Source organism: Meriones unguiculatus, chromosome 2 (genome assembly GCF_030254825.1).
Source record: "Meriones unguiculatus strain TT.TT164.6M chromosome 2, Bangor_MerUng_6.1, whole genome shotgun sequence".
NCBI classification, from domain to species: Eukaryota; Metazoa; Chordata; class Mammalia; order Rodentia; family Muridae; genus Meriones; species Meriones unguiculatus.
The window spans coordinates 85,941,773-85,967,207 of record NC_083350.1 but is presented as its reverse complement, the minus strand read 5'-3'; the positions used below and the strand labels follow the sequence as shown (position 1 = coordinate 85,967,207).

Genomic DNA, 25,435 nt, shown 5'->3' with positions numbered 1-25,435 from the left:
TGTTCTGGGTTGACATATTTCAGTTTCTAAACAGTATAAGTAGAACTATAGAAGCCAAAAAGCAAAGTTAGTACAGTTAAAGACTTTCCCAGAACTATGAACTTTGATGGATTAGGTTTATGTTTTTATTTTGACACATGGTGCTGTGCTGAGTTTTATGGCCTGAATTTTTCTTCTATGATGGAGTTAGTTGTGCTAAGGTCTGGGGACATACAAGTACAGAAACAGACATGTAAGATCATTTAATCTTGGATAAAGCCAAATTAATGGAGAAACACAATCGAAACAATTAACCATCTATATGCACACAAGTACAGTTTTTACTAAACTAAACCGCAGACTTGACTTTAAAATGTATCATTTAAAATCAGACATTTCCCCCTGTAGCACAGAAAACATGAAAAATAAACGAGGAATTCTCCTGTACAAAAATTTGAGTTTTACAAGAGTTATTTTACTGATCCAAGCTGGCCCACAATAGTATTCAAAACTGCAAACATGTTATCTTCCTATATCCACATGTTGCTTCCAGCATTTATGGTATATATTTATTTTCTTTAATATTGCTTTCAACCTGTTGACAACTTTTAGCAAATAAGTATCACAACACACACATATATCATTCTGGGTCAGGGCATTTAGCTCATTGTACAGTGTGATTACATGGAAAATGGAAGGAATAGTAAAGGTGGCTGCAGTGTGCTCTTACAGGCAAGTTATCGACAGGCTGAGTGCACAGAAGGGAAATAGATTGAACACATAGTCTTAAATGAGCTTATGGCATGTTATTAACATGCTTGCAAGGTTTGGCAAAAATTCAGTTTTTGAAGCCAAGAGGTACTTTCAGAAGAAACTATTCCTTCATGCATTTAAGAGCTACCAAGAACAGCAGCAACTATAGCAACAAAGCTTAGAGAGACCAAGAAAAGGGAGCACATCTTTTAAGGAGCACACTCCTTATCTGTCAGACAGGAGCATAGCTGATTTTTAAGGACTATAAGTCAAGAAATAAGAATATTTTTGAAGTAAGCAGCAGAGTGGTGGTATTTGAGCATCAGCATAGGAGTGGAGGACATAAGCATAAGGAACTGACTTATAGTTACTTTTTTATTATTTTATTTGTTTTCTGAGACAGGGTTTCTCTGTCTCAGTTTAGTTTATTGTCTCAGTGAGTTTAGCTGTATTGAAACTCGCTCTGTACACGAACTCTGCCTCGAACTCACAGAGAACCGCCTGCCTCTGGAGTGCCAGGCGTGCACCACCGCCTAGATCTAACAGTACTTTTTAAGATGTACGTAAATTATTATGAGTTTATTTCTTTTTAAAGAAAAGAATTCTGGGGGTAGCAAGAGGCACAGCAGTTAAGAGCAGTGGCTGCTCTTCCGAAGAACCTGGATCAATTCCAAGCAACCACTTGGTGGCTCACAACTCTCTGTTAACTCCAGTTCCAGAGAATCTGATGCCCTTTTCTGGCCTCCGTTAGTACCCAGCACACATGGGTTGCGCAGACACACATGCAGGCAAAACAACTACCCATATAAATAAAAACAAATAAAATAAAATAAAATGAAGGATTTATTACAGTGTGTAAAGATACAGAGTTCTTTAAGGTACAGGTTTTAGGAGGCATCACTGTCAGTGCTTCTACCAGCGATATGCTTGTTTGGTTTTGGTTTTTTTTTTAAGAGTTTATTTTGTTATTTATATACTTGTGTCTGTGTTATATGCTTTTGAGTATAGGTGTTCATGAAGGTCCAAGGCTTATGCTGGTGGTTTATGTCTTTCTGAGTTGTCCAATGTGGGTGTTGCTGATTGACCTGGGGTCCTCTGGAAGAGTAGTGGGAGTTCATAATCATTGAGCCATCTCTCCAGTTCTGCTTTTTTTTTTTTTTTTTTAATTAGAAGATATTAGCTGTCTATCAAAGGTTAGCATTTGATCCAGTCCTGTGTTATTACAAACTAAGAAGTTCTTTCTTTCTGGGGAAATAGAAGGCTGTGCTGTTTTTGAGAGCTGATGGTTCCATCTTCACCATTTGGGTGAGAGCTTAACTGGCATGTGGTTCCTTCTGCATCTGGCTATCACATTACCAGAGTATTCAGTGATAAGTCCTGGAATTGAATTGAATTGAATGTTTTGAATATTTAGGGCTTAGATTTCAACTAATATATGCTATGTATACGTGTTTATGTGTGTTTTGATCATGTTCACCCCTATTCCTAAATGTTATTTTTGTTGATTAACATTTCTTTGTTGTTGTTGTTTTTTGAGATAGGGCCTCTCTATGTGGCTCTGGCTGCCCTGTAACTAACTCACTATGTAACTCAGCCTTAAGGTTTATACATATTTTAAATTTATGTATATGTATGTGAGTCTGTGAGTTTATGTGTACCACATGTATTCAGAATCCCAAGGAAGCCAGAAGATGACATCTGATTCTCTGGAACTTGTTATAAGTGCTTGTGAACTGATTGTGGATGTTGGGACCCAAACCCAGCTCCTCTGCAAGAGCAGTAGATATACTTACCTCCTCAGCCATCTCCACCTCCTATGTTGAAGTTTGTTTCTTTGTTTTGTTTTGATTTGTTTTGTTTGAGATAGTGTCTCACTATGTAGCTCTGGCTGTTCAGGAATTCACTATGTAGACCAGGCTGGCCTGTTGAGTGCTGGGATTAAAGGCATGTACTGCTACCTAAGATAACAGAGAATGTATGATATTATTGGACTATGTTTTAGATATGTTAAGTGTGATTTATTGTGGGGTCCAGTGAAACTAGTAGATTAAGTTTAGAGTTCTTTAGTGTCTACTAATTTTGTTGCTTAATATTATGAAATTACTATTCACAGCTGTGTATGATCGGATGCGAGCAGATCAGAAGAAATTTGGCAAAGCATCATGGGCGGCAGCAGCTGAACGCATGGAAAAACTCCAGTATGCAGTTTCTAAAGAGACTTTGCAGATGATGAGAGCTAAAGAGATTTGTTTGGAGCAGAAGAAACATGCACTAAAAGAAGAGGTAACAAAAGCTGTTACTAAAATGGTATAAAACGTAGATTTACATAAATTAGATTCTTGATTTCGATTAACATATTATTCCATATTATTTTTTATAAAATGCTGTTTCTGATTACACTGCTAGTTAATTTTATGCTGTTTGTGTACCTGTGTGCATATTTGTGTATGTATTGGTACACGTGTATGTAGATGCATGTATTTGTTTGTGTATGCCTGAGACATTTGGTGTCATGCGTCAGTTGATGCCCACTTGTTTTTATTAAAGATCTTTCACTGTCCTGGGACTTGGCAGGTAGACTGGGCTGGCCAACCCAGGCCAGCCTGGATATCTTTCGCTGTCTATCTAGCATGGGAATTATAAACCTAGGTCACTATGCTCAGCACGTTTTGGTTTCTTTCTGATGCTGTCAGAACAGTAGCTAAGGGGAGGAAACTATTTTTTGGTTTATACCTCCAGGTCACAGTTCATCGTTGAGGGACATCAAGGAAGCAGAAGCCATGGAGCAGTGATGCTTCCTGGCTTATTCTCTCACTGGCATAGGCTCATGCTCTTCTAATTTGTTTAAACTGCCCAGGACTACCTGCTCAGGGAACGGATCTTCACACAGTGGGCTAAGCTCTTCAACATCTGCTAACAATCAATACAGCCCTTCACAGATATTCACAGACCAACCTGATAAAGATAATTACCCAACTGAGACACTTTACAAGTGATTCTAGGCTCTTTAAGGTTGACAGTTAATTGTAACCAGGATGGTTATCTTCTTGTCTTAGTTACTTTTTGTAGCTATGATCAGACACCATGACCAAGGTAGCTTAAAAAGGGAGTTCAATTTAGGGCTCATGGTACTAGAAGGAAGAGTCTGTGACTATCATTGTGGGAAACATGGCAGCTAGCAGGCAGGTAGGCATGACACTGGAGTGGTAGCTGATGGCTCACATTTCAATATATAAAAGGAGCACAAGACAGAGAGGACCAACTGGGCATGGTACTAGTCCTCTGAAACTTCACAGCCTATCCCCAGCGACATACATCCTCCAACAAAGCCTCAGTCCTAACCCTTCCCAGTAAACCCAGTTTACCAGCTGGCGCCAAGCATTCCACCGTGAACCTTGGTGGTAGAGGTGGGAGGGGTGCCTGTATTATTAGGGGGTCATTCTCGTTTAAACCATGCTGCTTTGTAGCCCATTTTTATACCTTTTCTGGGAGATGTTTGTCATTGCACCCACTTACAGGTTGCCGCCTATCAAAGATCTGGAGACATAGCATTTCACAGCAATTCTGGAAACAAAAAGGCGAGTGGAACGTCATTGCTTTTGAAAGAAAAGTCTCCTTGTCAGAACTTTAGGAAAGGTCTTAGGTAATAAAACTGTGTTGGAATTGGTCCTGTCAAGACCGTATCAGGAACAAAACAGGGTTTTCTTGATAGTCTTCATTAAGAAAACCTTGTTGCGCTTTTCATTATCATCTTATTCTTTCTCACATGTCCAAGTACAGTATTGATGTCACTGTTGGTGCCTAGGTTATGCCACACCTTCATAAATAGGCTCCAGTGTGGAGAAGGAAGAGGCTAACCATAGCTCCAGAGCTTGAGAGTCTGTGTAGTCATTTTTTCTAGACCACATCCATGACTATAATAGTCTGCTTTTAAAGTCCTGTATTATGTGCCTGAATTCTTCAAAGCATTTTAAAAATTGCCAGTTAGTTATTCTTGGCCTGCTTATATATAGTATAGGCGTTGTACTTTATATGTATTTAACTGTGATGGTGTGCTGTGTCAGTTATAATAGCTTTAATTTAAGATGTTTATGTTACTCAGGAAAAACAGAGCACAGTTAAAGTATTAAACCCATTCCAAACAAATGCTTTGCCCCTGAAGGCTCTTGTTTGTAACATAGCACTACCCTGTGCTTTAGAGGTTTTGTTGTTGTTGTTGTTGTTTGTTTGTTTGTTTGTTTGTTTTAAGACAAGGAAAGAAAAAATTCTTGGCTGGCAAGAATTTACCTTATAGAACAGGCTGGCTTCCTGAACACTGGAGATTTATTCTTAAAAAAAAAAGTCAGTGTGGAATTTTAAAGTGGGAGGGGACAGGGACAGAAAGGGCCAAATGATCCAGTTCTAAAACTTTTTGTTGTCTAAGGAAGATACTGAAGTAGTACAAAATTACCTGTTGGAAAGTAAAATTATTGTTACTCATAAACAAGTCACATGTTTATTTACTCACTTATTTTAAAAACAAAATTCTTCATATAAATTAAATTATAAGGTTAAAATGGTGAACTAATATAATTAGGGATGCTTTTCAGAAGGCTAATGATGACCTTGAAATACAATTTTCAAATTAATGCTTCAATATTAATAATCTCTTAAGCAGTACTCTATTTGGTATCTAAGATTGTGGTGACTTAAAAAAGAATGGCCTCTATAGGCTCTTATTTGAATGCTGAGTCATCAAGGAATGACACTATTTGAGGATTAGGAAGTGGTATAGGCCTTGTTGGAGGGGGTGTCTTGGAGGAAGTGTGGTGGGGTTGCGGTGGGGATGAGGAGGTGGCCTTTGAGGTTTCCAAAACCCAAGGCCAGCCTATTTTCTCTCTTCCTGCTGCCTGCAAAGCCAGATTAGTAATCTCAGCCACTTCTCCAGCACAATGTCTGCCTGCATGCCACCATGTTTCCTGCCCGTGATGTGCTTTTAAACCTTAAAACTATGAGCAAGCCCCAGTTAAGTGCTTCCTTTCCTAAAAGTTGCTTTGCTCATAGTGTCTTAGCAGTAGAACACTGTTTCTTTTTGATATATGTGTAAGTTTTCTTTATAGTTATTAATTGAAGTAGAAGATACTAAAGTTAGTGCTATCATGAAACCAGTTTCAGAAAGCACGGTTTCAGCTCGGGTATCAGTGAGCTGTCTTCTGGTTAACAGAAGATGAATAAGAAAACTCCAGAAAGTTCCTCACCTTTGTGTAAAAAAGTCTTATCAGCATTTTCTCTTTCACCACAGAGAATTTAAACCATCGGTCCTTTTGATTTCCTGAGTGTGGTATGTCTGAGGCCAACTTCTTTCTTTCTTTTTGCTTTTTTCCTTAAAGCATAGTGGGGATCAAACCCAGGGTCTCATATGCTAAGCAAGTATTCTACCACTGAGCCTTTTCCAAAGCATCTGTATTTAGAGAGTATGTATAGAATCAAGGAAGAAAGAAGGACCCCTCTCACAGATAAGGAAAAAAAAAAAAGAGAGAAAATCAGTCATAAAACAGTGGTAAATGTTACTGAGAAGCAAACTTTTACTGTTTATATCAGGGCTCATTCATATTAGGGTAACAATGTGTTATTATCATCGGAACACAAAATCAGTGCTTTTTCTTCTCAATTCAAAAGCAGATGCCAAGTTCTAGAGTTCCCTTTCCACACAATAAGCATAAATGTGGAGTCATACGTAGGAGGTTATAACAGTGGAAAAGCCAGTTACTTTTTTTTTTTAAGTTATTTCATTTCATTGAAATATTTCAAGACACACATGTCTAGGTTCCACTATAAAAGTTTATTTATATTACTTTAATTTTTTTTTTTACTATGTAACTCATATCTTTGTAGGAGCCACCCAAGAAAGGGAAGCTTTTAAATTTTTTCCATTATTTATTTTTATGCATATGAGTATATAGTCTATTAACATGCTAGGTATCTGTGTAGATCAGAAGAGTGTGTCAGACCCCTGAGACTGTAGTTACAGATAGTTATGACCTGCCATGTGGGTGCTGGGAATTGACGCTGGATCCTCTGAAAGAACTGCCAGTGCTCTTAGCCACTGAGCTATCTTTCCAGCCCCAGGGAAATTTTTTAAATGATGTATTTTATTATTTTAAATTATTTGTACATATATGTGGGTATGTGCATATAAGTGTAGGTGCCTGTGGAGTCCAGAAGAGGGCATTGGATCTTCTGGAGTAGGAGTTGTCAGCATCCTGATATGGATGCTGAACACCTACACCAGCATGTACTCTTAATTGCTGAGCCATCTTTTTATACCCCCCAAAAGTGAAAATTTCAAATATTATAGGTTCTTCCTTAGCTCACTCATCTCTACCTACCTACCTACCTACCTACCTACCTACCTACCTATCTATCTTATCTATCTATCTATCTGAGAAAGTTTCTCTGTGTAGCTCTGGCTGTCCTGTAACTCACTCTTTAGACGAGGCTGTGCCGGAACTCAGAGATCTACCTTCCTTTGCCTCTCAAGACCTGGGATTGATAGTTTGTCCCACCACCACCTGGGACATTCCTTAGTTGTTCCTTTATTTTTATTTTTTTTTTCAATAAGATCTATCATGTATAGTGTTCTGCATGCATGTACACCTGCTCACCAGAAGAGGTCACCAGATCTCATCATAGATGGTTATGAGCTACCATATGGTTGCAGGGATTTGAACTCAGGACCTTTGAAAGAGCAGCCAGTGCTCTTAACCTATGAGCCATCTCTCTACTCCATCTCCATTCCTTAGTTCTTTATGTGTGTGTGTGTGTGTGTGTGTATATATATATATTTAAATTTCAGAAACATCCCTGAATTCATTGAGACTGTGTTGTATCATTGAGGAATTTCAGGTGTATCAGGATTTTAGAAAGGTGATATTCAGAACAGATAATTTTCAGAGAGGTATTGATTTAATGGTGATGAAACTGGTTACATTAAATGGAAAAAATAAGTACTATAAGTAGTTTAATATCAATTTAGATTATTTCCTTACATATGGATTCAGAGATTAGGTTTGACATTAAAGACACTGAATAAAATTTTCAGTTCTAAAAGGCTTGCGAGATGTGAAATTACAGATAATCCTGACTACTTTTATTTTCTCCAGGTGTGTAGGTGTCATTGACAGATTGTTTATATATTAGCACTTCTCAGATTCCTCAGTTTTTCATGTTTTTACCTTTCCAAAATCTAAGGGCTACCCTAACTGAGAGCTTGCTCTTTTGGTTCTATATTTATTGTTTGATCACTTAATGGCTTATAATTTATTAAATTAACTATGAAATTTATTTAAAAATTTGACCACACTTAATTCATGGGTTTATTTTTATTTTTTATTTTTTGCCTCTGTCTCCGTTCTGCATGCCTTACCATGTCTGGCCGGATTGTCTTTAAACGCATACCGCTACATGTTTAGATCGAACCTGTAACCATTTCTTTCTGTCCTACTAAATGGATTTGAAGTTAGGCATTAAGAAAAGCATTCTAGTTACTGGGTAATCTGTGTGAATATCTGGATTATAAAGCAAAATCCAAAATCTTGTTTAAAACTTCTTTTGGTGCTCTCAGTGTGTCTATTACCTTTAAGACAGAAGGAATCATTCAGCAGTAATATATTGACTATATTGAATGCCCTCTTTCTGCTGTAGACTTTTCCTAAAGCAGTGCTCAGATACCTACCCTTGACCCAAGTCATACACATGAGTGAGGCGTTAAACATTTCTTTCTCTTCTTCCCCTTTGGCCCTTGTAGTCACTTCTGCAGTTACTTGAAGTTACTTGAATGTGACCAGGATCTCCAGGTCACATTGACCTCTACACAAGGGACCTCCTGGGGCATCTAAAGACAACCTTAAAGTAGCCACAACTGTGGTACTTCCACAACTGTGGAAGAAATATTCTTGGAAGAGTACTTACGGTCTGACATGGGAAGCCTCATCTTTTCTATCTCAGGAGCTCCTGGAAAAAAGCTATTCTTTTGGCTTCTGCTGGAATTTGTAGTGTAGGGAGTAGTTTTTGAATCCTGTTTTCTCCTTAGTTGATTACTTCAAATGTGATGAAGGGGAAACTCAGCTACCTCCTGAGTAGCTAGCTGAAGTTTCAAGCCTGTGTCACTAGGCTTGCATTCTCCAGGCCAGCTCAGACTCCTGACTTTAAGTGGTCTTCTGCATTGTCAGTGCCACAGGCAGCTCAGAAATCTGATTTCCATTTTTAACTTTTCCTGCTTCTCTCTCTCTCTCTCTCTCTCTCTCTCTGTCTCCCTGTCTCCATCTTTTCCCTTTCGTTCTTATGTTTTGTTTGTATGTTTTGGTTTTGGTTTGGTTTTGGTTTTTTTTTTTTTTTTTGGTTTTTTTTTTGAGATATGGTTTGTGGTCTTGCCTTTCCTGAAACTCACTCTGCAGACCAGGCTGACCTCAAACTCAGAGATTTGTCTGCCTCCCAAGTGCTGGGATTAAAGGTGTACACTACCACTGCCCAGCATTTAATTCTTTCCTAAAGCAGTTTCTTTGGGGACTTAGTATTACTGTCTAATTGAATTTTTTTCTTGTCTTCACCAGTTAATAGTATTGTTATGTTCCCCGCAGATGCAAAGTTTACAGGGTGGTACAGAAGCTATAGCTCAGTTGGATCAACTGGAATCTGATTACTATGATCTGCAACTCCAGTTGTATGAAGTACAGTTTGAAATCTTGAAGTGTGAAGAGTTACTATTGACTGCACAACTGGAGAGCATCAAAAGACTTATCTCAGGTATGGTGTGTGTGCACTGAGCTACAGAAGTCTACAGAAGACTGAGGATGTAGAGAAAGTGTACATGGATCCCAACTGCTTCTCCGAAGACTGAAAGAAAAAGTATTTAAATATATCTGTTTTAAAGGAGTTCTTGAACTCAAATGGTTTTTGTAAACTCAACAATTCTGGCTGTATATTGTTTTTTAGTATTTTTGTAGCATACCTACTTTGTTGAGGGATGCTTCATCTAGAATCAGAATTTCTGCAGTTTTGCATGGGTAAAGTGTGGTACGCTTACTGTGTACCAGACACTGCTGAACATTTTGCATAATTTGGTTTGAGGCCTATTTCCTTACCTTTAATCACTGCTTAATGAAGACACTCATTCTTAACCACGATTTCTGTGACAGAAAAGAGAGATGAAGTGGTGTACTATGACACTTACGAGAGCATGGAGGCCATGCTGGAGAAGGAAGAGATGGTGGCATCTGTGCATGCACAGAGGGAGGAGCTACAGAAGCTGCAGCAGAAGGCACGGCAGCTGGAAGCAAGAAGGGGGCGTGTCTCAGCCAAGAAAGCCTACCTCAGAAATAAAAAAGTATTGAACTTTTGTTTTCATTCATTATTTCATCCTTGGTCCATGTTTAATAATTCAAACTGTAATATGATTTATCCTCACTCAATTTTTTTTTAAGATTTTATTTATTTATTTATTTATTACATGTATATCAGAAGAGGGTGCCAGATCTCATCATAGATGGTTGTGAGCTACCATGTGGTTGCTGGGAATTGAACTCAGGACCTCTGAAAGAGTAGCCAATGCTCTTAACCATCGGAGCCATCTCTCCAGTCCCCTCACTCATTTTTAAGACTAATAGCCATTACGTATTCTCAGCCCTTACATTAACCATTTGTATTTTTCTTAGAGTTGCCCTCTTACATATGTTTGAATGGTTGTGCTCTAGCTAAGGATGGCTACAGGATCCCATGCAGTGCATTTAAAGGAGAGGTTCTACTGAAAGCCGTCAGTATCTGTAGCCCTGCTTAGTGAGCTTTACTTAGTGAGGTTGGGATGTTGAGAGAGTGAATTGAGGTACAGCTGCTCTTAATGTGACCAGTTCTGACTCTTCAGAGACATAGAAAGAGTAGGTTTTAGTGGTCTGCAGTAAAGGAAAGAGAAACTAGTCCTCTTAGCTCTTGTGCTTCTGATTAAAATGAGTCAGGTAAACATTGCTGTGGTCTTTCTAAGTCTCACTTTAATTAAAATACATTTTACTTTTTCTAGGAAGTTTGTATTGCAAAACACAATGAAAAGTTCCAACAGCGTTTTCAGAGTGAAGATGAATATAGAACCCATCACACAGTACAACTAGTAAGTACTGGAGATTTGGAACAAAATCTTACTTGTGTCTAGAAAGGGGCAAACATCTAGAGTATGAAGATTATGTAACTGGATGTTAGCAGCTATGAATATTTATGTTTGAATGAATGAGGGAATGATAAATTTTAGGCAGAAATGAATGTTAAGTGTGAGAGTTCCTGTGTGCCACCCCCAGCTGCACCTCCAGATTTCTGTTAGCACAAGGTCAACACGTGTTACAGTCAGTAGGTCAGTGTTGGCACCTTATTGCTGTCCACAGTCTGTTGCTCGTGTCAAATTCTTTCCGGTGTTGTGCAATAAGGTGTAAAGCGATATGAATCTGGGACTGTAGAGTCAGACATTACTTCACTGCCGTATGTGTGCTTGGAATGCACGCGCGTAGCATGTTCAAGTGGACGCATTTCACTTCATAATGCAAACTGAATGTTTTTGTCGTTGGACACTGGGATAAGATTTTACTAAGAAACTGCCAAGCTGTCCTACAAAGTGCTAGGATGTACTTACCGAAGCAATGAATGAGAGCTCTATGCTGTCCCATCCTTCCCAGCTTTTCACTGATGTTATAGTAACAGCTGTTCTCATAGGTACAGTAGTCTAAGTTAACACCCGAAATAACATGGTGTTAAGCATGGATTCTATGCTCATCTGCATGTGTAAAGTGCCTTCTCAGATTCCTTGCTTAGGTTTTTTGTTTATCTTTTTTTTTTTAATTTTCTATAAAAATCCATTTTATTTGCTGTGTGTTTCATTATTACATTAAACTTACTGTTTTCAGATTTTTTTCTTTTTCCTCAAGACAGAGTTTCTGTGTGTAGCCTTGGTTGACCAGGTTTCCCTTGAACTCACAGAGATCCTCCTACCTCTGCCTCCTTGAATGCTGGGGGTACAGGAGTGTGTCCTGCTTCCACCTCCCGAATTATAGGCATGTACAACCACTCTGACTTAAAAGTTGTTCACTTTTGAGTTGAACTTTTCTCAGATGTCTTTGGAAGTATTTCTTTGTTTATCTTTTTGGGTGTCTTTGTTTTTTCTTTCTTCCTTTCTTTTTATTTTTTATATCTATTTTATGTATACAATGCTCTACCTGCATATACACCTACATGCCAGAAGAGAACATCAGATCCCATTACAGATGATTGTGAGCCACTATGTGGTTGCTGGGAATTGAACTCAGGACCTCTGGAAGCTCTATATCTTTCTTTTTTTTTAATGTACTTATTTGCATTTTATGTGCTTTGGTGTTTTGCCTGCATGCCTGTCTGTATAAGGTTATTAGGTCCCCTAGACAGGAGTTATAGAAAGCTATGAGCTGCCATGTGGGTATGGAAATTGAAACTGGGTCTTCTTGAAGAACAGTCAGTGCTCTTAATGACTGAACCATCTCTCCAGCCCTTGAGTGGTTTTTCTTTTTATAGGATTTCATGTAGAACATGACCTTAAAGTTGCTATGTAGCTGAACCTCCTGCCTCTACCTCCCTGATTATAGGCATGTACAACCACTCTGACTTAAAAGTTGTTCATTTTTGAATTGAACTTTTCTTTTCTTACTGTTGAGTTCTAAGAGTCCTTTAGCAGGTGTCTTTGGAAATATTTCTCCAGTATATTAGTGATCCTTTTGTTCTCTAAACAGTGTCCTTGGCAGAGATTTTTTTTTAATTTTTTTATTTTATTTATTTTTTTTTTTTAGTTACGTTTTATTAACGCTGTATCCCACTCCCTCATTCCTTCCCAAACCCTCATCTCCTCCATGCCCCTTTCCAAGTCCACTGATTGAGTAGGACTTTCTCCCCTTTCATCTGACCCTGTTTTATCAGGTATCTTCAGGACTGGCTGCAAAGTCCTCCTCTGTAGCCTAGCATGTAGCCTAGCAGGACTGCTCCTCCCTTGGGGGGGTGGGGAGGTCAAATAGCCCTTGGCAGAGATTTTACTTTGAGCAAAATCCAATGCCTTAGTGGGTTTTCCTTTTTTTTTTTTTTCTTTAATTTCTTTATTTTTATTTCACATGCATTGGTCTTTTGCCTTCATGTGTGTTTTGTCTGTGTGAGGGTGTTGGAAGTTTTAGAACTAGAGTTACAGGCATTTGTGAGCTCCCAAGTTGGGGCTGGGACTTGAACCTAGGTCCTTTGGAAGAGCAGCCAGTGCTCTTAACCACCGAGCCATCTGTCCAGCCCCTATTGTTGTTTTTCATACCATGATGTATCTCTTATTTTAAATACTGTAGGGGTTTTATGCTTTGCATTTTACAGTTAGGTCTCTGACCTGTTTTGAATTACAATTTGTGGAAAGTCTAAGGTCAGTACCTTCATTTGTCCATTTGCTTATTAACAAACTGTGTTCTACAGCATTGCATTTGCCCTTTAGTCAAAGCTCAGATGATTTTTGTCTCCCTGGGTCTCTTTGGAGACTATTTTATTAACCCAGGTCTTTTTCTTGGAGTTTGTCTAAACTTTAAAGCCCTGCAAGATAATTTGCAAGGTTTGGATTGGGACTGTATTGAACCTCTAGATCAAATTGAGAAGAAACAATCTATTTTTATTGAGTTTTGCTGTATACAAACATGGACTGTATTATCAGAATTTTATAGTTTTCCACATTTAAATCTTGTAATATAGTAGTAGATATTGTCTTTGTGGAGATTAGTAGTATTTTGTATTTAATTTCAAATTCTACTTGATGCACCAGGAATTGTTTATATATAGTGGTCTGTGCTGTAATGGCTTATTCCATTATTATTTTAATGTTGATTTCTTGTCTTCTTTCTACATAGCTTTCTACATAGTTTTACATCTTGCCAGTGTGTGTAACTTTATTATTGCATCGGCTAGGGCTTCTATGTTATAAGAAAGGATGGATGAGATGAACACATTTGACCTTTTCTAATTGCAGAAAGCTCTTGCTTCTTCTCTTTAGATGTGATGTCATACTTGTGATGCTGAGGGGTTACTGCTGCCCTATATTTCCTGATTGCTGTGAGTAACTAGTTTCTGTGAGCTCTATTGGGAATTCCCTTTCTTCCTACATGCACTGTATCATACCAGCATACAGTGAGTTCTCCTGGCGCAGTGCATTTTGATATATCTATGTTTACTCAACACAAGTTGCTTATAGATAATTGGATACCAAAAAATGCTAGGATGGCCATTTCTACTTGCTTATTTTAAAGGTTCTTTTCTTTCTTTGGCATTACTCTTAAGGGTCAGTGAACTTCAATTCATCTCTAGTTCTTTAAGCTAATTTGGCACAGTTTAGTTGATTAAACAGGAAATTAGTTACTTAATCCTTATACTGTATGGCTGTTTTTCTCCTAGAAGCTAGAAATAGCAAATTGATTAATGACCTTTTGCTTTTTGTTTTTATGTCTGTGGGTCAGAAAGTGCTGTGTGTAGTTAGACAAGGGATCAGATGGGCAGTGAGGGTTGCATCCTACTCTCATGTGTACGTGGAGTATTAGCTTAGTTCCTGACTTTCTTCTCTTAAGTTTGTTTCTTTTTAAATGATTGTTCTGGTTTCTGATAACAAATGCCAGTATTTTGGTAGATGAAATAATTACTTTGTTCCCCAAAGAATTTTGTGAGGACAAAGAAATAAAATAAAGAAAAAAAAATTTACAAAAATGTCCAAGATAAATGTTAATCTTAAAATTTGGCCAAATATCAGCATCAAATAGAATACCTGATGTGACAGTAACAAAGTATGTCATTCTAAAATATTTATAGCTCAGGGAAATGGGTTTGGCACCAGACATGTTCATTTTGAATTACCTTTAAAAAATTCACACTCAGAAACATGCAATCTCCCTAATCTCATACTGCTGTAAGTTTACATTTTTGCCTGCACATTATTCAAAGCTGCTCTTGGCTGTATGCAGCTGCTTGCTGCCTGCTGCCTGCTGCATGCTGTGGCTGATAAGCAAGCTACAGGTTGTGCGTGCCTAAAGCCTTAGACTACATATGATTAGTGTCTCTCAAGGCCCATTTTGAAACTTAAATTATATTTGTTGTGATTCCTTGGGTAATATCTTGTTTAAAATATAACTTCTAATAGATTAACTTTATTGTCTTAACAGTTATCCATAGAAACCACGTGAATTAAATATGCAGGTCTGAAGTAGTTTAAACCTGATATTAACTCAAAAAACAAAGAAAGCATGGTGTTTACTTTCTGACTACTACCACCCCTGAACAAATTAGTAAATAAGAAAAATGTGGTCAGAACACTTTTCCAATTAAAAACATCCCTTACAGACATGATGGTACACAACTATAATCGTAGCACTTGGCCAAAAAAAGCAGGAAGATCGCTGGAAAATTGAGGCTAGCAGGGGCCACATAGACTATCTGTTTGGGAGGAGAGAGGTTTCAAGACAGGGTTTCTCTGTGTAGCCTTGACTGTCCTGGACTCACTTTGTAAACCAAACTGGCCTTGAACTCACAGAGAAAGACTCTGTCTTAAAAACAAAACAAAAACGTGTAAGCTGGGTATGGTGGCCTATGCCAGTAATCTTAAGCACTCAGGAAGCTAAGACGAAAGGATTCTAAGTTTAAGGCCAGATTTTGCTTTAGCCATGGCAACCTAATAAAACTGTCTCAAAAATTTAAAACCACACCAGGCTGCCTTTGTTAACCCTGATCAGAGAAGCTTCTTTTTGTGGTAAATGGATATTAACACAGAGACCCACAGCTAGACAGTGTGCAGAGACTTTGGAACGCTGTGTCCTAAATGTGATGTCTTCATCACACCCCTCCCCTCAAGATTTAGGAATCTATCTTTGTGGAAGAGAAAATGGAAAGATTCTAAGAGCCAGAGGTACTGGATTACTCAAAGGAAATTGTCCTCCAGATACAGGACTGATAGCTTATAACTCACAGAGATTAACATGTATAAGGTGTGCACAGGTTCAGGCCACATGGGGTCCCAGCACTGACAGGGAAGTAGATTTGGGTCCCACCCCTAACTAAGAAGCTGTGTGTAGTTGATACCCACTGGCAAAGGAAAATTCCAATGGAGTCCATACTGGGTGTACCAATCACACTGTCTGTGCCGTATCTAATCCCTATCCTCAAACACTGCATTACTGGACTGGCAAGGGCTCAGTGGATAAAAGTGTTTGCCATATAAGTCTGATGACCCAAGGTAGTGCCTAAGACCCTACAAAAGAAGAACCGATTCTAAAAGGTGTCCTCTAGCCTCCTCTGACATTTTCGTCATCCCCTGCCCTTCCTCCCCCCGCCCCCCCAAAGCAACCATAGGATAAGCATACGTAGGCAATTTACACCTACTCAGATACTAACAGAAAACAGTTTCCGTGTAATGATATAGCAGCCTTGCTCCAACTCCCTCACAGATGAGTTGGTTTTCTGGAATTGTGAGTGATTTAATCCAAGCCATCCAGATATTAAAGGAGGAAACTGGTATGCATTGCAGGCTTGCCACTTACGTGGGAGCTCTTTGAGACAGTCCTTAGCATATTAGGTTGTAAATACTGTACTTCGCCAAGCAACCTTGACACTTCATGAAATCTCTCCATCTGTAGATTCTGACAGATTTGATTGACTTTGGGAATGCCAGCTGACAGATCAGCTGTATGTTTCATTCATTCTCCTGAACTCTGTATGCCTTTAACTAACATATAGAGAGAGATTCAGGCTCACAGTGGAAGCTCCATCCAAGTCTTTTGGACAGTGCAGTTTTCTTCCGGCCATCTGACTACCAGTACTGGAGAAAAACGGTTTTCTCTAAGCAGAGAATACTCTAGTCATTGCTTCTTTACAAGCTTCTCTACTCTGTTCTCTTGGGAATCCATGGGATATGGATTATAGGAAAATGCAAGACAACTTCCATATTCCAGGTGGTTGCCAGGTGTACACTAGGCTTGGAACAGTTCCTTCATTTGAATGACTCAGCTGGGTGGGAGGGTATAAATTTTAGCTGTGTAGCGGCAGGGAGAAGATGGGGTGTATTAATTGACTGTTCTTAAGCAGTTCTGGGTCTTACAATCTCAGGTCACAGTTGCCACTGTCCCTATATGTAGAGTGTGTCATTTCTTTTCTTACTATCTTAGAATGGGACAAGGCCAACCTGAACCTGCTCTGTATTGTGCTCACTGCATTATCTCTACTCCAGTTTGCCCTTTGTTGAGGTCCATGTGGTTTCCTGTCATCTATGGGAACCTTGATATCATTAACTGTTCTATCTGTATTTGGAAATTGCTGTTTTGTTTTTGAGACAAGGTTTCATTCTCTTGCCCAGACGGACCCAGAATGCATATCACTCTCCTTGGCCTCCAAGTGCTGTTATAGGCGTGAGGCGCCTGTAATTCACACTGATATTCACGGTTTAACACTTTCACTCCGTTCACCTTGTGATAAGGAGTAGAATATTTCGAGAACAGTTCTTAGCCTCTGTGACCAGCTCTGTCACTGGTAGAGGTGAGTGGTTTCTCAGACATTGAAGGTTTATTCTGTACAAACACTATTTCATACTAAATTCCTAAAGATGGCTTGCTGTTCCTCAGTCAAAATTTCATTGTATTTGGCATTAACATCAAAATGCAACTTGAGAGTAATATCAGTTTATTATATTTTATTATATTATAAAGTTAACATTTTCTTCCCAGACTTTCTGTTTTCAGATAGTTTTAAAATAGAAATACATTGAAAAAAAAATAGGAATAAAAAGTGACCTTAAAAATGAGCCTGTTATTTTCTAGTTTGCTAACAATGACTTTCTGTTTGTTTTATGCCTTTATCACTCTGGAGACTATTTTAGGTTCTTCCTGAGATGTTTTTGTGTGCTTAGATGTAAATAAATATTGTTATTAAATTATATTATCCAAATAGTCTATCGTTATCTTTTTTTTAATATTCTCTCATCTATATAGATCACACCTAGCTCACTGTTTTTGTTTTGTTTTTTGTTTTTTGTTTTTTTTTTAAGATAGACTAAAGTTCACAACAATCTCTCTGTCTTGTCTTCTCAAGCCTTGTAATTATAATTGTGTATCACCAGGCCTTGGCTGTGTGTATGTCCCCCTCTCAAATTTTTAAGGAAACAAAGGCCTCTATCTTGGGCTTTGATAAAAACATCCAAGGCAGATATAGCAAGGACTGTTATATTTAGGTGAAATTAGTCTTATGAGAAGTCAGATCCAGTTTTGTTTCTTGTTTTAAATCTGGACTGCTTCATGAGTTTGTGTGTCAGCCTTGAACAGGGTCCATGCTAATGCTCTGTCTTACTCTGTGATAGTATGTGTGCTGCTGAAGTCAAGAATCTAACTTTTAAAATGAAGCAGAAAGGTAATAATCCTTTGCCTACCTAAAAGTATTTTTGTTTGTTTAACTAAAATATAATCTGACAAATTAGATTTTGTTATATAATAGGTGATACAGCAATAAAGAGAAAATTACAAACATCAGTGTGGATAGCTTACTACAAGGTATGGTATTAACCCACATGACTCATGAATAATATCTGAAGCATTTTTTTTTTCTAACTGCTGGCTGACATAATATATAACACTAAGCAATTGGTGTGATTAAAAATAAAAAAACACAAGCTTATCTCTGCATTGGGGACAGTGAACCTACACAGAGAAACCCTGTCTCAGAACAAACCAAACAAAAAAATATTGACATGGTGGTTGCTGGTTTTATTTGAAAAGTTGTTTACATTTGAGTTAGCTGAATATGAAAGTATTTCTGCCGACATTTGTTTGAACCCAAACCCCTGAGACAAAGCAGTATTTAACTTAGAGAAATGAACCAGTGTGAACTTAATAGGAAGTGTAGTGTTTCACATTGTAAAAGATTTTGTCCATTGAGTCATTTTCTTGACTGATTTGTTTGATATATTGGGAAAAATCTTCTCTTTTCATTTTCCCTTGTTAATAATTAGAATAAATTGAGCACAGTATAATACAACTACTCTTTTCTTTTTACCAGAAGAGAGAAAGATTCCATGATGAAGAAGAAAGAAAAAGTGCCTGGGTTAGCCAAGAGAGACAGAGAACATTGGATAGACTCCGCACATTTAAGCAGGTAATGGAAATGCAGTCTTCTGGTTGACTCTTCATGGCACTTCAGAGAGCCGTAGGACACTCCGATTTTAGGGTTTCTGTTTAAAATTTATTCCCAACCATAGCAGTTTAATTGGCTCTTTTCCCTGTGGCCAAATCAGACGTTAGTATTTTTTTGACCTCTGGTGCATAGCCATAGGAGTGTAAAGAAGAGAGAGTATTAAGAACCTAGGTTCTTCTGAGTTAAGAAAAAATCATTATTGTCAGTACTACAAAAGCACTTCATTTCACTCTTCTATCACAAAATCGTTATCAGCGTTTTTATATATAAGCCTTTGAAAATAAACAGCAATAGTTTCCTACTAAGTAATGTATTTATAAAACTATTTCTCCCATTGAAGACTTAAAGTCACATGACTAATTCTTGCTATGTATCCTTGGGTAGACCAGGCTAGAGCCTCAAACTCATAGCCATCACCTGCATCTGTCTCTTGGACGTTAGACAAGTACACCACAACACCCTGCACCTGATGTTTTTAAGTAGTTGATTTAATTAGGTAAGAAGGAAGTCAGTAGATATAAAGGAGTTGGTGATAATTGTTTAAAAAGTATTAAAAAGTTTAGGCATAGGTATTCTAGTTGTTTGTTGTTGGGGTTTTTTTTTCTCTCTGTCTGTCCCTTGGAAAAAATCAGAAAAGAGCCAAAATAATAACATTCTGTTGAAGGAAGAAAAAACTAATTATTTGTGTGCAAATTAGTTTAATATAATATACTCATTCAATCAATAACTTTATTTTAGAAGTACCCCGGGCAAGTCATCCTTAAGTCAACCAGATTACGAGTGGCTCATGCGAGAAGAAAAGGCATGACAAGCCCTGTGCCCTGTGAGGAGCAATACGGCTCTCTCCCAGCAGTGCAGGGGGAGGAGATATCAGAGCTAGGAGAAGAAAGAAGCCAGCTTGGGTCTTCACAGGCTGCAGAGCCCCAGAGCCTTGTCCAACTTGAAGACACTTCATCAGAACAACTTGAAGACACTTCGTTACCTCCCAGTGCTGTTACCTCTGAACTGTCTCCTGTGTCACTTTCACTTTTGACTTCTAATGACCTCAAACCATGTTCTGCTATCACAGTTCCACTCCCACCTACTCTTCCTCCAACACCTCCCCCTCTCCCTCCTCCACCCCCACCCCCGCCCCTTCCTGTTGCAAAGGACAACAGCACTACCACCACTGCAGAGACACTGGAGAAAGATCTCCTTAAAAAGGAGAGCAATGAGAAGAGGATCCCAAAGTCAGCCAGCGCCCCGTCAGCACACCTGTTTGATAGCAGCCAGCTGGTCAGTGCCCGGAGGAAGCTCAGAAAGACTGCTGAAGGTTTGCAGAGGAGGAGAGGTGAGTGAACAGGACCTTTCTGACTCTGTGTGGCATTACATGAAGCACAGGGAAGGAGCTTTGCATTGAGTTCTGTGTTGCAAAGCTTAAAAGATTATTTTTGAACATTATTTGATAGCAAACATGTTCAAGGTCACAGCAGAGAAGAATTCTTATCAACTCACAGCAACAAGTGTTTACAAATATGAACCTTCTCTTGAGCTGTTAGGCAGGTTTTTAAGGTGACATTTGACCATTTTTGCTCAGTAGCACTTTTATGTTAAGAAAACAAGTCTGATTTCTAACCTGAATGGTAACTTTCCTGACTGGAAAGAGTCTACCTTAGTGGTAGAGCTTGTACGCTGGTGGTGGTGGTCAGTGATGGTCAGTGGTAGAGCTCGTATGCTGTTGATGATGATGGTGACAGTGACATCATAGATAAGAAGGGCTCTGAAGCTATTAGGAAGATCACCTATTAATCAGTTTAGTATTGAAGACCTAAGAGTGTTCTTCATATAAAAAGACAGAACAGGAAGTTACATGTGCAGTGTATCACATGCCCAATTTGCATCAATAAAGCTATTTCTAAAAATGAAACATTTTTCTTGCCTTTGAGGGATTCATGAGTTGCATGGGGGAAATAATACAGAACAACTTGCATATTACATATTAATCTAAGAACATTCTGTAAAATCTTCCATTCCACAACCTGAATAGACTCTTACATGTGTAATAACTAAATGAACCGCCATTAAATTGTGTGGGGGGGGATGTATGGAAGTATATACATACGTGTTGCGTATATACTCAATTTTTCATGTTGAGCCAAAGTCAACCTTTTTTTTTTCTTCTCTCGGTAGACAGAGTTTTTCTATGTGTAATTTTGGCTGTCCTAGAACTCACTCTGTAGACCAGGCTGCCTCCCGAGATCTGCCTCCCAAGTGCTGGGATTAAAGGTGTGTGCCACCACCACCCAGCCTCAGAGTCAACCTTGAATCTCTGGCACGGTTGCTCTCTCCCTTACTTTTTGAGACAGAGCCTCTCACTGAACTTGGAACTTACCATTTCAGCCTGACTAACTAGCCAGTAACACTACCCTAACCCTATCAGGCTCCACCTGTCTCCATGCATCTCCCCACATGCTGGGCTTATAGGTATGCACCACTGCATCCACATTTTATATGAATGTTGAGAGTCGGAACATCGATCCTCATCTTGAGCACAGCAAGGACTTTACCCACGCAGGCATCTTTCAGCTCCAGTATTACATAAGAAAAGGAAATACATAACCAGTCACTGTCTTACTTTGAATTGGTGGTGGGTGCAGGATGGGGGTCCTTTGGGAATCTCACCAGTCACAAGACCATTTCTCGGCTTGCATTGTGTCACAATGCAAGGTTTGATTTGAAGTGCAAAAATTCTAACTTTTTAAATTTTGTTTTCCAAAGTGAGTTCACCCATGGATGAGGTATTAGCATCCTTGAAGCGTGGTAGTTTTCATCTGAAAAAGGTTGAACAACGGACTCTGCCTCCTTTTCCTGATGAAGATGATAGTAATAATATCTTGGCGCAGATAAGGAAAGGGGTAAAATTGAAGAAGGTTCAGAAAGAAGTTTTGAGAGAATCCTTCACACTTCTGCCTGATACAGACCCTTTGACACGGAGCATCCATGAAGCTCTGAGAAGAATAAAAGAAGCATCCCCAGAGTCAGAGGATGAGGAGGAGGCTTTGCCTTGCACAGACTGGGAGAACTAGCAGGTAAATGACCAGTTATCTTTAGTAGGTTGAGTCTGCTGTTCAGCTTTAACAGTGGCTAATGAACTCCAGCATCTCTTGTTGAGTCTGTGGCCTCTTCAGTATATGGCTCAGTTACAGCATGAATAATAGATGTGTGGATTCCAGAGTGGCCCGAAACTCCTTGTGATCCTTCCTCCTTCCTTCCCTCCCTCCCTCCCTCTGTCTCTCTGACTGACAGGGCTTCTCTATGTCGCCCTGGCTGTCCTGGACTTGCTTTGGAAACCAGGCTGGCCTTGAACTCACAGAGATCCACCTGCCTCTGCCTCCCCAAGTGTCTTGTGATTTTCTTACCATCATGGTATGCATCACACCTGGTCAGTAAAAGTGCTTTGTTCTTTATTTCTGTTTCTAAAATTATGTATTTATGTGTGTTTGAATGGGGTTTATGTACATGCATGCGGTACCCTCAGAGACCAGAAAAGAGCATTGGATCCTTTGAAGATGGAGTTACAGGCAGTTGTGATCCCAGGACATGTGTGGTAGGAACCTCTCTTAGGTCCTCTTGCAGGGTGCCAATAGCTCTTAATCATTAAGCCATTTCTGCAGTCCCAGAAAGCACCTTTAAAAGACTATAGCTATGTATTTTTTCCATCCTGCTCTTGTTCCTTCATTCTCTGTAATAATGTTACAGCTACATTGATAAATATAAATGTCTGGAGTCTTAATGCACAGTAAGATTGTATGTGGTTATATACATGCATTGTCTGCTGCTTGCTTGCTTACTCTCTGTTTTTGAGGTGGAGTCTCACCAGTAGCTTTAGCTGGGCTGGCACTAGATATATAGATCAGGCTAGTCTTTGCCTCCCTTATTCTCACTTGCCTCTATCTTCCTGAGTGCTGGGATAAAGGTATGTGCCACTAATCTCTGTTGCTGTTTATTAAAAAGTAATTATAAAGTAACTAGCACAAATTACACTATGTTAAAAGAATAAAGCAATTATGGTATATGTTGTATGTTAAGGATTGGCAGCTGTTTCATCTGAAATAAGATAACTTGTGCAAAATGTATAGAGCGTGTAACATGTTCTACTCAAATTCTGTTCTCTACTAGATCATGATATTTAGCAAAACAGGAAGTGTGGTATGTTCTATATTAGACTCTATATTAGACTTCTCTACCCCAGCTAGCTCCCAAATAATTAACACAAAGACACTATAATTTATTGTATAAGCTTTTAAAGCACTAGGGCTGGGCAGATTTATAATCCCATAAATGCTTGCACATGTTCCATTTGTGCTGGGTCTGCTCCGGCAGGCCAGTCCTCAGAGCAGACTGCTCCTGGTTCATGTCTAGGAAGCCCACAGCTCCTGGGCTTCCTCTCCTCCTGCTATATCTTCTGCTTCTCTCCTGTTCTTCTGCCTTATGGACTGTCCTAGACCTAAGCCCAGGAACCTAAGCCTCACCTAACTCTGTTCTGCGCAGCCCAGACTGTCAGCAACTTTATTAACCAATAAGGGATCATTGGAGAGTGAAGTTACACCACATCACTGGGTGTACGTGAGAATGTGCTTGTCTGGGGTGTAACCAGATCTTGGGGAACAGTAATTAGCACTAGAACACACAATGTCAGACCAATCCACAACAATTTCCCCCTTTTGTCTAATTAAAGAGGCTCTTTTTCTTACAATAATAAAGTATATACAGTAAGAACATATATAAAACAATTAAAACTAGCATGTAATAATTACACTCACAATGTCAGTCCATTTGTGTTTGCCAACTTAGAATACTTTCTCCTATCTTACAGAGTTTAGAGTTTTGTACTCAAATTATTTTCTATCATAGCTTGTATTCCATTTAGACCTAAAATACCATTTTAAAACATTTTCTAAATTCTGAACAACTTAAGCCAAATTGTAAGACTAAACTATTTAGTCTTCAACAGCATCAGAGGCCTGAGAAGAAAATATTATCTGAGTTAGCAAGAAGTACAGGCAAGCAGCTTCCAAAGCTATAAAAATGACAGAGGCAGCTAGCTGCCTGAACAAGCCAGAATTCCTCTAGATCATTGGAGCAAGATCTTCAACCTTCAGGCCAAGTATATCTGCCAGACATATTTGTGAAGCAGGAACTATGAAGGAATTGCTTACCCTGTCTTGGCAGAGTTTGGTACTCAGCTTGGCCTGCAAGTTTGCCTATTTTGGATAGAAGAGAATAGGCCATTTATTTGCCTAGTGGCTAGCTTGCCACATTAAAAGCCATCTCTTAATGAAGATTCTTTGATGCACATCATCTTCTTTCAAGTCAAATAGGGTGCTGCCAGGAGCTGACATGTCTCAGCTAGTGTCGTTGCCAGAAAGGCCTTAAAATAATAAAAACTTAAATATCATATTCAGTAGGTCTCTGAGGTTTTTGAAGACCAATTATCTACATAGTGCATAATCATTATTTTTCTGTCTAGAGTATATCTGAGTAGGCAAATGTTTGTTTTTAGCTATTCACTGTGTTTGAGCTCGGATGTATATTTCTGTGATAAACTAGACTAGTATCTGATGTGACCATGAGTTTGATCAACTAACTATTAACTTGCATTACTTAATTATCCTAAACAGTTTGTAAAGCAGCTTTTTAAGGAGTGGAAGTAAAGGAGTGGAAGTAAACCTTCTATTTATAAATTAGTTGCAAAGGTCCAATACCATATACAAGAGTTGAAACATAGATTCATTATATGTATTGAAAATAACTTTACAGTTGTATCAATGTTATCCATATAAATTTAAAAATATTTGAGGTTGGGTGTGGTGGTGCATGCCTTTAGTCCCAGCACTCAGGAGACAAAAATCTCTGATTTTGAAGTCAGCCTGGTCTACAGAGTTGAGTTCCAGGACAGTCAGGTATACACAAAGAAACCTTGTCATGAAAAACAGAGAGTGAGAGATCCGTAGTTGAAGAGTAGATTTAATAATATACCCTTTTCTCCTATTATTCCTGTATAATATTTCTATATTTCCTCTTTTCCTTCTCATCCCCTTTTCCCTTACCTAAGAAAGAAAGAAAGATAGAGAAAAGAAAAGAGAAATTCCTGAGTCTAAGCTCTTGTATTTTGGTTTTTTTCTCTGATCAAGACCATTAATAACTTGTAACCAGTCCTTATATAATGACAAGCACCCATCATCCAATAGACTGACCAAAACCTACCCACCCTGCCTTGGAACAGTACATCACTCTTCTTTAAATTGCTTTCTGCTGATTTGGGGCATGGGATACCTTTTTGGTGGCCCAAAGGAAATTAGGAAAAAAGGTTAAGCAAGCTAGCAGTTAACATTTGTTGTCCAGTCCCTACATGCTGAGAAATTCAAGCTTGAGTGAAATCCTGCTTGGAATAATAGTCTGTGTGGCTGGACCAGTTGGCATCAGCAGCTTTCCTTGAAGC

At 38.7% G+C, this 25,435-nt stretch overlaps 1 protein-coding gene across 3 annotated transcripts in view; it reads left to right on the top strand.

Moving 5' to 3' along the window:
- Jmy (junction mediating and regulatory protein, p53 cofactor) overlaps window positions 1-25,435 on the top strand; it is a 175,499-nt gene that overhangs the window by 44,402 nt on the left and 105,662 nt on the right. For 2 of the 3 annotated variants that reach the window (XM_060377792.1, XM_060377791.1), the window contains exons 4-10: window positions 2,846-3,015; window positions 9,351-9,516; window positions 9,909-10,096; window positions 10,784-10,870; window positions 18,820-18,915; window positions 19,693-20,284; window positions 21,712-22,022. In XM_060377792.1, coding sequence (XP_060233775.1) covers window positions 2,846-3,015; window positions 9,351-9,516; window positions 9,909-10,096; window positions 10,784-10,870; window positions 18,820-18,915; window positions 19,693-20,284; window positions 21,712-22,019 — 1,607 coding nt within the window. In that variant the 3' untranslated portion in view covers window positions 22,020-22,022. The remainder of the gene's footprint in view (window positions 1-2,845; window positions 3,016-9,350; window positions 9,517-9,908; window positions 10,097-10,783; window positions 10,871-18,819; window positions 18,916-19,692; window positions 20,285-21,711; window positions 22,023-25,435) is intronic. The other variant, XM_060377793.1, reaches the window with a different exon arrangement.